We start from the raw sequence: 12,003 nt of genomic DNA, 5'->3' as shown, positions 1-12,003 counted from the left end.
TGTGGTGCACGGGTTTAGTTGCTCTGCGGCATGTGGGATCCTCCCAGACCAGGGCTCAAGCCCGTCTCCCCTGCATTGGCAGGCGGATTCTTAACCACTGCGCCACCAGGGAAGTCCCAAAATTTTCATCTTTCTTTGCACTATGAATCGTGCTTAAAGAAGGGGGAATCCTTCAGTCTTTTCTCTCCAGGAAAGGAACAAAGCCTTCCTTGTTCTAGAAAATTAACAGATTTACCTGTGCCTTTGAACAGCACTAGTTTTTGGCTTAAAATGGATTCAACGCATGTGGCACTTGATGTTTTTGACAAGTGTGTGCAATTGACTTCTGGCACTTCATTTTTGGTAGCAGTATTGAAGTACTTGTTTAGAATTTTAAAACTCAAGCCTAGTTTGCCTTATCTTTTAACACTCATCACCTATGGGGGAAAATGTAGGTTACCAGAGTATAAAAGAAGATAAATATGCTTATGGTTGTGCCTGATTGAAATTGTGAATCAACAACATATTTTCGTTAATAGATTTTCCAAGAGGTAAAAAGCAGCGATATTGCCAAAACCTTCCGCAAAGCAATCAACAGGAAAGAAGGGATCTGTGCTCTGGGAGGAACTTCAGAGCTGTCCAGTGAAGGAACGCAGCATTCTTACTCAGGTAAATAGTTTCACATGTGTTAGGTGAACACAGTGAACTAAGTAAGTTGCCTGCTATAATGTCAAGGAGGGGCTCTAGAAACACGTTGCCTCCTAATTAAGAATACGGTCGAAGTCGTTGTGACCTATATTTGGACTTGGGACTAATACTTCCCATAAAGGCATTACAGGTATTTATTGTATGGCTTTGTTAGCTTGTAAGAGCCATGATACAATACGTGCACAGATAGGCTTTATTACAGCAGAGCCCTACAGTAATATAAATAGAATTTTTAAAGAATTTTATAACTAACTTCTAAGGATCAGTTAACCCTGCTCTATTCTTTTTGTTTATTTTATATCTCCTAATAGCCACTGTTTTGCATTCACTTGTCTGGGTTTCCAAAGAGGATAACAACAGGCTTGTGATACATTAACGTACAGCTCTCCTGAACAACTATTTCAGGCTTTAGAGTCAAATATTTAACCTAGAGTATGAACTAATGTCTTCTTATTCCACATAATTTTAGAGGAAGAAAAATATGCTTTCGTTAACTGGATAAACAAAGCTTTGGAAAATGATCCAGATTGCCGACATGTCATACCAATGAACCCAAATACTGATGACCTGTTCAAAGCTGTTGGTGATGGAATTGTGCTCTGGTAAGATTTCCAAAAATAGTCTTCCATGTAATTGACATAGTTGTTTCTGGATGCTTGACGGATTCATCTCGGGGAATAGCCAGAATTGAAAATTGTCTAGGCTCTGCCCATTTCACCTCTAGGTCTGTCCGTGAAAGTACCACCACAGGTGAATCTAAAACTCAGTCATTTGGACCAGAGACCTCTTCCTAGAGAAGCTCTCAGCTTCCAATTTCTTCTCACCACTGAGTAAGCTAAACATTACAACTTAGTTGAACTTTTTATGTCAGCATCTCTTTATTCTCAAGTACCATAGGTTCCAAAAGAGAAAAACAGGCCACTAGTCACTTTTCACTCTCCAATTACTTATTTCTGAAAAATGCATTCGTCACTCCTGCTGCCCCAGACCCAACAGTGTCTTGGCAGAAATGATATAAGATTATCAACAGTCTGTCAGTGAATGCAACTCTTTTTTGAGGCAGTAGCGTACAGTGGTTAAGAGCATGCTCCATAATCAGTCTGCCCGGTTCCTATTCAGGCTCTGCCACTCAGTAGCTATGTATTGATAGCTGCAATCAAGATACTGACCCCTTTGAACCTTCCTACACTGTTGGTGGGAATGTAAATTTGTACAGCCACTATGGAAAATACTATGGAGGTTCCTTAAAAAACTAAAAAGAGTTGCCATATGATCCAGCCATCCCACTCCTGGGCATATGTCTGGAGAAAACTGTAAGTCAAAAAGATACATGCACCCCAATGTTCACAGCAGCACTATTTACAATAGCCAAGACATGGAAGCAACCTAAATGTCCATCAACAGAGGAATGGATACAGAAGATGTGGTACATATACACAATGGAATACTACTCAGCCATAAAAAAGAATGAAATTATGCCATTTGCAGCAACATGGATGGACCTAGAGATTGTCATACTGAGTGAAGTTGGACAGAGAAAGTCAAATACCACATGATACCACTTATATGTGGAATCTTAAAAAAAATGATACAGATGAACTTATGTACAAAATAGAAACAGACTCACAGACATAGAAAATAAACTTATGGTTACCAAAGGGGAAAGGGGGAGAAAGAGATAAATTAGGAGTTTTGCATTAGCAGATACACACTATATATAAAATATGCTATATATAAAATAGATAAACAATAAGGTCCTACCATATAGCACAGGGAACTATATTTAATATCCTGTAATAAACCATAATAGGGAAGAATTTTTTTAAATAAATAAAAGGTACTTGATCACTTTGCATTTCAGGATCCATCCATTATGATCCCCATATTATTGTACTTGCCTCACAGGGCTGTTGTGAGCTTTAAGTGACTATATATGGAGCACTTAGAACAGAGCAATGGGTATATTTCTGATGACAGTGTACAATATATAAAATTCTTTTTTCTTTCAAGAAGGTCATTTTGGTTGTTTGAAAAGCTGATTTTAAAAGTGTGAAATATCCCCTTACTTGCCACTTATAGGCTGTAAAGAGATATTCCCGATATGTTTTAATATACAGACTCACATGGTACTATTTATTTAATATTTAAATTTTGCATGGAAAGAAGCATGGTTTTCCCTATGCAGAATAACTTGTTTTAGGGCAGTATTATAAACATCTAAAATGTTAGAGTCTAACTCCAACTTTTACCAAATGAGATTCTTCCTAAGTCAGATTCTAACCTAATTAATATAACTTTTCTTTCTCTCTGTATTATCACTGTATTTCCAGCCCCAAATATAGTACCTGGTACATCATCTAGGCACTCAATAAGTATTTGGTGAATGAAAGAATCTCATACTCAACTAAGTTTACCTCTTTGTAGATAAATGGTCATTTTAATTGTGCATTGTATAATCTAGAAGAGAGATTCAGTTTCAATGTGCAATATTATCTGTTTTTAACATTTATTCAATAAAGTTTTTTTAATATCCGAGTAAGTCATTCTTCTAAAAGAATGTGGAAGTTGCAAAAAATTAAATAAGACAGTATACCCTAATGCCCAACTCAGAAATACTCAACTACTGTAAATACTTTGGTCTTTTTTATTTGCATTTTTATATGTATAGTTTTTTGAGATCAACATGATAAAAGTCATATGTTGCATTTTTTTTCAGATTATATGAGAGACATGTTATAATAAGCCTTACAGTATTTGTGTATATTAAAGATTATTTTAAAATAAGTCAACTCATTTCAAAATTTGTTTCAGTAAAATGATCAACCTTTCAGTTCCTGATACAATTGATGAGAGAGCAATCAACAAGAAGAAACTTACACCCTTCATCATTCAGGTATGCACCATTCTCCCCTCCTTCCATGAAACTACTATTTGAGGACCTGTTCTACAGACCATAGGCTCTCATTTAATTCTTATAACAAGTCTGAGTTGAGGATTATTTTCCAGATTTCATAGAGAAGAGAAACTGAGACTCAGAAAGGTTTCTGAGCTGTGCTAACGTTACTGCTGGAAGTAAAGTACAAATCCAGGTCTAACTGCAAAGCCCTGTGTTCTTTTCATTACATTTTGTGTTCAAACATACAGAAATAAGCAAAAACATTTAAGCTCTTAATTAATTAGCATGCTTAAAGAACAAAGGGCTCTTATTTTCCATTTAGTGAGTATTAGACTGTTAGATAGCAAAATTCCCTCAGGCAAGAGCATCTCTTGGGATGTGGAGATTGAGAACTTCTAGAACACTCAGGTGTATTCAATAGACCTCTCATTTAGGCATTTTTAGAAATACAACACTTAACCCATATGGATATACTTACTCTAGTAACTCAGCCTTTCCCTTTAGTGTCAGTGTCCTTAAGAAGGGACCAAATAAAAATACCGAGTTAACTTCCCCTGTAAATCTGAAAAAGACAGTAACAATGAGGCTAGATTTATTTAGGCAGCGCCAGGTCTTAGTTGCGGCATGTAGGATCTTCATTGAGGCATGTTTAGTTGTGGCACATGGGTTTCTTAGTTGTGGCATGCGGACTCGTAGTTGTGGCATGCATGTGGGATCTAGTTCCCCAACCAGGGATCAAACCCGGGCCCCCTACATTGGGAGCGCGGAGTCTTACCCACTGGGAAGTCCCTAGCTATGCTTTTAACACCAAAGCCTGGATATTGCTTTCTGTGGATCACGTATGGGTAAAATTAAGACATAATTTCCTTGCTGAGTGATATTTTCAGTGAAGGGAGAAATAGACTGCAAAAAAACAGAAAGGTCAGGAAGCAAGTGTTGTAAATTGGCTGTCTTGCAGGAAAACTTGAACTTGGCACTGAATTCTGCTTCTGCCATTGGGTGTCACGTTGTGAACATTGGTGCAGAAGATTTGCGGGCTGGGAAACCTCATCTGGTTTTGGGACTGCTTTGGCAGATCATTAAGATCGGTTTGTTTGCTGACATTGAATTAAGCAGGAATGAAGGTAATGGAACACAGTCATAATTTTGAAAGTCGTTTATTGGTTATTTTTTTCTAGTCATGCAGACTGTCATGCTTTCACTTAATTGAGGTGATTAGATGAAACTAGAATTAAACATAAGGTAATGTTATAGTGTTATTCAGGAAAATAGCCTAATTATAACTTTCTTCTTTAGTAGTAATTAACATTTGTCTGGCACTTTAGAATTCATTTTACAATAAAGGCACGAAAGCACAGAGAGTTTAAGGAACTTGCCCAAAGTCCCCAAACTTGATATGTATTCTTTTCTGCTCTGACCACACAGTCCCCACCGCATCACCACCCTCAGCTCCACTGCTGCACACCATCTCCTATTATTTTCCATACCTTTTCTATTCTATCATAGATTTAGGCCTCTTCAAAACTATTCTAAATTGCCCCTGGTGGTCTCATGTTTCCTGAATTAGCAGAAGCATCATTCTTATAGGATAGGTTTTGATATCACATCATAGACTTCTAGGATATATAAGCATATGCAATACAATTGTCCTGGGGAGCTCGGAAGTACTACATTATCCTCTCCTTTTGAAGTTCAAAATATTAAGCATCACTCCAAATATTCACATTTTCTTCTGGAAATCACCATATCAATCCTCAGTTACTTTGGGGGAAGAATATATACTGGGGGTTCTCAGTATTTCAGGGTCTCACAATGCCTGTCAACAGTCTTATTTTGCACATTTATCCAAGACTTTATTACACTTAACACTTTCAATCCACTCAAAGGGGCCTATATTTAAACAAATAAAATTTTTCTAATTGCTGGCCTCTTCAGAGCAGAGGCTTCTGCACAAGTAAGAATGTTGCCTCTGCCCTTGCTTAAATCCCTCAGTGCCAGAGTGACATGGCATGAAGCAGAGTCCATGAAAGATGAAATTTGCCTGTTAGAGGTATCGCTTAGACCTCTTTGGAAGTCAGGCAGTTTCAGTCTTCTTGTTCAATATAAATCTCCTTTTATCTTATGGGAGGTAATTATTGCATAAGGACTACATAACTTCTTCATAAAACAGACACCCAAGCTTCTACCTCTTACCTCTGGGAATATTGATCAAAAAACGCTTCTTCTAGGCATTCAATTCAACAACAAAAAATTATTGAGCAGCCTTTACATGTTAGATGCTATAGAAAATGTAAAGTTGAATTCTATTCCCTTAAAAATAGGTTTAACACTTCAAGAGTTCATTAGTTATACTTAAATATAAATACCTTAGGGTTTGTATACTCGTTTAATCAAAAGGTTAAGTAAAAGGCTCCAAAATTTTAAACATACTCCCCCAAGTCTCTGATTTTAATATTATTTAAGAACAATTTTTGTAAATATATGACATAATGTGAAAATGTTCAACTTAAAAGCTAGAACTTATTTGGTATTTGGAATGTGAAGAATAATAAAGAATATGTTATAATATATATTTGCTGTGTATTCTCATAATACAGTGTTTCTATCTGTATCATAATTATCTACTTTTATTTATCTTTGTTATGAGACTGTGAGTATCTGAAAACCAGGCACTAGGTCACAGTACTTTTAGTACCTCTAGTACTTACTTAATAGAGTGTCAAAAGACTCAATAAACTTGTAATAACTGTTACATGGAATATATTGGTTGTGGGTTTTCTCCTTATAGCCTTGGCTGCTTTACTTCGAGACGGTGAGACCTTGGAGGAGCTTATGAAATTATCTCCAGAAGAGCTTCTGCTTAGATGGGCAAACTTTCATTTGGAAAACTCAGGCTGGCAGAAAATCAACAATTTTAGTGCTGACATCAAGGTAACTGTGCAGTTATCGACACTTTGGGGGAATATAATGACTCAGGAGATTTCATGCCAGCTTAAAGGAGGGGTCATTCCTTTGAGTTTATCACCCAGCTTTGTTGCCTCTTGGCCCTGACGGTAGATTTCAGTAGAGAGATGGAGCCAAGTAAGGAGCACTAGCACCAAGTCTAGCTTTCATTTTGTGGAAAGGGGTAAAAAGTATTATATTATAGTCCTAACATCTTCTAGTCTACCTACTGCTCAACATGGAGTACGAAAGGACAGGCAGTCATGACTCTTCTGTTGCTAACTGCCTTTCCCAGGCCTCAGTGTACCTTTTAGTAAAGACCTAGAAGAGAAGGGGCCTCAGGATTCCGTGTCCCCTTCTGTCATGTGCTCCCTCCTTCAGGCACTGAGTTCTTGAGGGTAGTTACATACTTCTATTTATGTCTGTGTCTCCTACCTCAGCCCCCGCCCTTGCATTACCGCCCTCCTACTAAAGCCCACCTCTAACACAACACCTGGCACATAAAAGACCCACAAAGATTTCTTGTGTTGAGTTGAATTTTGGCACTCACTGCTCACCATGAGCACTAGGGAAAACTCGCAAGGGCGGGAGACATCGGTAGCATTCATTTACCACACGTTGCCTTTGGCATCTCGGGGAGAGAGGGCCAAAATCACCACAGCAGATATCTTAGCATTCTCATTAACCAACTCGACTCTCCAAAATCCAGATGTTGGAACACAGGGAACAAACTCAAGGATCTTCACCAGATGTCACTGGCCAATAGGGCTATGAAAATAGTCTGTGACCACATCAGTTTATTCAGTGGTGAGAGAAAGTAATGGGATATATTTGCATTACTGATTTCATCAGTGAAAATTAAGGATGGCCCCAAAATTATAAAACCAACTAACCCCACCTCTTCTTTTAATTTATGCAACATGCTTAGCCAGCTATATTTTGCTTTACACATTAGATACGTTCCCAAAAACCATTCATAAATGTATTTTATGTTCGGAGCATATAATTTAAATGTATAAAAGGGAATCTTATTTACAAATGAATATTTTAAAAAAAATATTCTGCTTTGAATATTTTTAAAAAGCAGAGGATTGTTAAGTAATGTATGTTCAAGTTCCAATTTTCACCTGTACAGCCCCTTTTCAGGGTAGTAAGTACAGACTCTGTGGGGTCTGCTCTTTACCTGTCTTTCTCAAGTACATAGGGTTAGATTACGAATTGTTTCTGCACCTTTAGTAGGTAATTGTAAGCGAAAGCACTTTCACAACTGTAATGCACTACTCCTTGGAAGGAGATAACCCCTATGCCCACTAATGGTATGATCTGGGTTTGCATTCCATGAATTGCTCTGAAGTGGCTTTCACTCACCTGATTCTCCCCAATCTTAGAATCGTTTCTGGCGAGTGTATCAAACTTATCGGGGTGGCTCATTTAAGATGCAGCTCTCCGGGCAGCTCCCAGAGATCTGTGCTTGGTATGTCTGAGGTTGGATCCAGCAATCTCCATACTGAACAACTTCTCCAGGGGATTAGGATGCACATAATCCATAGGGTTTACCACAAGAAACATTCCTTTATAATCTGTCTGGACTGTCAAGGCCCAGTAATAGAAAACTATCATAGCTGGGAAGGTGATCTTCAAATATAACATGATTAAGGAATCTTCACTCCAGTTCCTGTCCTCTGGTACAATTTGACATGCGTGTTGAAGACCCTCATAAGTGTTTGCACTTGGTACAGTGTTTTTCACGTTTTGTTCTGTGCAGTGTCCACACAGCCTGCATTCACCCAGTGCACACTCCGTATGAGCAACGCCATTTTGTTTTAGGTATTGGGATTCCAAGTGAAAGTGTTCAAATGATGAAAGAGTTCAGGGGCTTAAAACAAAGAGAAGCTTGTTTGGTTAAATATATTCAGATAATTAAGGGTTTAATGTTATTTCACCACCTCAGGTGTTACTCGTGTTAAAATTTTTGTCATTTAAATACATCTTTAACACAGCTAATCTCTTCTCCATACCTTATGGTATATACATATTGTGCTTTGTAATGATGTAACCTGTTTATTTTTTCTTTCCCTATGCTTCCTGGATTTCTCCTGTCCTACTTATTTCTCTTGCTTGTTTTATCTATCAAGCTTATTGACTTCAGTAACTCAGTGAAGGTACAGAACTAGTTATGTGTTTACTAGCATTATTGTATTGATGACTTCAATAAATTGTAAAGTCATGACAAAATCCAGTTTATCCATATTCAAGGCAGACCTAAGGCCAGATAAGTGGACTTTTCTGGGGAAAGGAGCTGTTAAATTAGAAGATAGAGATTTGTGTCGTACATTCTCACAAAATCCGATGCAAGTATCCTTCCAAACATGGGACAGTAGGATACATTCATTCTTTGTAAATGTGATCTCACTGACATTTTCAATTCATTTGTAGGATTCCAAAGCCTATTTTCATCTTCTCAATCAAATTGCACCAAAAGGACAAAAGGAAGGTGAACCACGGATAGATATTAACATGTCAGGTTTCAATGTAAGTATAGGTGTTCTTCTGAATTCTACAAGCTTACAAAGTTGTTGTCAATTTCTTATAAATAACAAGAATTTTTATAATTGCATGTTGTGGTGTTGACAATTTTAAGCATTATTTTAAAATTTACTACTGTAGGTGTAATTCAGAGGCAGAAAGACGCTTTGATTTATGTTAATAGTTTATTAGTGAGTTCTGTAATTATGGTGGCATTGGTTCATATGGATGGCATAAAATATTCAAAGCAGGTGTGGGGAAATAAGCACTAGAGACTAACCTTTTCCAAGTATTTGGATTACAATCACAGTGATAGATTTAATGACTACATATTCATATACGCATCTGTAATATTCCTGTGTTGAGAGTAATGTGACTATGTTAACAAACTCCTGATCCCTGAAATCCAGTTTGGGGAATTACTGTCACGGAACATGTTCCCTGATTACATCACTTATTTGTTCAATGACCTTGGACAAGTTCCTTCCCGAAATTGGATTTCACTTTGTTCATACATGAAGTAAAGAGTTGGCCTAGACTATTTAGTCCCAACTTTCTAGGATCCTGTTGTTAGTACTCATTAGATATGGAATGTATTCTACTGGTTTTTAAAAATCCACATTTCTAGCATATTTCACAGTAGGAGTGGATTACACTGGCTAAACCATTTATGCTGCCCTTATCAGAACTGAATTTGTAACTGACTTGTAGTGCTTATATTTCTGTCTGTTTTTTTTTTTTACATCTTTATTGGAGTATAATTGCTTTACAATGGTGTGTTAGTTTCTGCTTTATAACAAAGTGAATCAGTTATACATATACATATGTTCCCATATCTCTTCCCTCTTGCATCTCCCTCCCTCCCACCCTCCCTATCCCACCCCTCTAGGTGGTCACAAACCATACATATGTTCCCATATCTCTTCCCTCTTGCATCTCCCTCCCTCCCACCCTCCCTATCCCACCCCTCTAGGTGGTCACAAACCACCGAGCTGATCTCCCTGTGTTATGCGGCTGCTTCCCACTAGCTATCTGTTTTGCATTTGGTAGTGTATATATTATGTCCATGCCACTCTCTCGCTTTGTCATAGCTTACCCTTCCCCCCCCCATATCCTCAAGTCCATTCTCTAGTAGGTCTGTGTCTTTATTCCCGTCTTACCCCTAGGTTTTTCATGACATTTTTTTCTTAAATTCCATATATATGTGTTAGCATATGGTATTTGTCTTTCTCTTTCTGACTTACTTCACTCGATATGACAGACTCTAGGTCCATCCACCTCGTTACAAATAACTCAATTTCGTTTCCTTTTATGGCTGAGTAATATTCCATTGTATATATGTACCACATCTTCTTTATCCATTCCTCTGATGATGGACACTTAGGTTGTTTCCATCTCCTGGCTATTGTAAATAGAGCTGCAATGAACATTTTGGTACATGACTCTTTTTGAATTATGGTTTTCTCAGGGTATATGCCCAGTAGTCTGTCTGTTTTTAACTGTGAAATTCTTCAGCTCAGGTTACTCTTGGCACGAACAAGGGGCCCTCTTGTGCACTAAGGGAGCTGTCTGGGATGGCTAGCCAGGTGATTTTATGCCTGGGTAGATGGCACCAGTATACTGATTCTGATTCTGGTACAGCTCTTCTCTAGTCACTCCTCCCTAGTTGATCTTAAAGCACTCCCTTCATTGTCTCTTACCTCCTCAGAATCCTTCAAGGTTTCCCCATTGACTCTTTTGGCCAGTGCAATTTCCCATTACTCTGTACCCACCACACACACACTCATTTTACCTCTGAGCCTTTCCTCTTGCTTTTCCCCTTGTTTTTCAGTGTCCTTCATCTTTTTCAGTCTTACATCTTCTTTAGGGGTATATATATATATATATATCCGTCACCACATCAAGTTTCCTCATGATCCTTTGTAATTCCTCCCTGCCCCCATACTCCTCCATCCCAGGCAACCACTGATTTGCTTTCCTTCAGTTTAGTTTGAATTTTTGAGAATTTTATGGAATCATACAGTATGTATTCTTATTTTATCTAGCTTCTTTCACTCAGCATAATTATTTTGAGATTCATCCATGTTGTTGCATGTATCATAAATTCATTCCTATTTTATTGCTGAATAATAGTCCAGTGAATGGATATACTATAATTTGTTATCCATTCACCTGTTGATGAACATCTGGATTGTTTCCAGTTTGGGGCTATTACAAATACAGCTGCTCTGAACATTCATATACAAGTCTTTGTATGCATATACGCATTCATTTATCTTGGGTAAATACCTAGGAGTGGAATGGCTGGGTAGTATGGTATGTGTGTGTTTAACTTTTTAAAGCAGCTGCCAAGTTGTTTTCCAAAGTAGTTGTACCTTTGCACATTGCCGCCAGCAGTGCGTGAAAGTACCAGTACGTCCACATGCTCACTGACACCTTAGTGTGGTTAAACATGAATCATTTTAACAGGTGTAGAAGTGTCTCATTGTGATTTTTTTTTTTTTTTTTTTTTTTTGCGGTACGTGGGCCTCTCACTGTTGTGGCCTCTCCCGTTGTGGAGCACAGGCTCCGGACGCGCAGGCTCAGAGGCCATGGCTCACGGGCCCAGCCGCTCCGCGGCACGTGGAATCCTCCTGGACCGGGGCACGAACCCGTGTCCCCTGCATCGGCAGGCGGACTCTCAACCACTGTGCCACCAGGGAAGCCCCTCATTGTGATTTTAATTTGCATTTCCCTAATGACAAGTGATGTTGAACATCTTTTCCCGTAGTTATTTGCCATCCATATATATTTGTTTAAACACTTTACCCATTTTAATTGCATTGTTTGTTTTCTTCTTGTCAAGTTTTGAGTGTTTTATATATTTTGAATACAAGTCCTTTATTGGATATGTGATTTGCAAATATTTAGTCCCAGTGTTTTTCAAAGAACAGACGTTGTTAATTTTGACA

At 38.1% G+C, this 12,003-nt stretch overlaps 1 protein-coding gene across 3 annotated transcripts in view; it reads left to right on the top strand.

Annotated features, from left to right (window-relative positions):
• PLS3 (plastin 3) overlaps window positions 1-12,003 on the top strand; it is a 90,040-nt gene that overhangs the window by 69,731 nt on the left and 8,306 nt on the right. For all 3 annotated transcript variants that reach the window (XM_081221894.1, XM_081221896.1, XM_081221895.1), the window contains exons 4-9: window positions 519-648; window positions 1,157-1,289; window positions 3,499-3,580; window positions 4,542-4,707; window positions 6,372-6,514; window positions 8,963-9,058. In XM_081221894.1, coding sequence (XP_081078020.1) covers window positions 519-648; window positions 1,157-1,289; window positions 3,499-3,580; window positions 4,542-4,707; window positions 6,372-6,514; window positions 8,963-9,058 — 750 coding nt within the window. The remainder of the gene's footprint in view (window positions 1-518; window positions 649-1,156; window positions 1,290-3,498; window positions 3,581-4,541; window positions 4,708-6,371; window positions 6,515-8,962; window positions 9,059-12,003) is intronic.

This window comes from Mesoplodon bidens, assembly GCF_964165515.1.
Source record: "Mesoplodon bidens genome assembly, chromosome: X".
In the NCBI taxonomy this organism is placed as follows: Eukaryota; Metazoa; Chordata; class Mammalia; order Artiodactyla; family Ziphiidae; genus Mesoplodon; species Mesoplodon bidens.
Note: the sequence above shows the minus strand (reverse complement) of the source record. Positions and strands in the feature narration are given on the sequence as shown.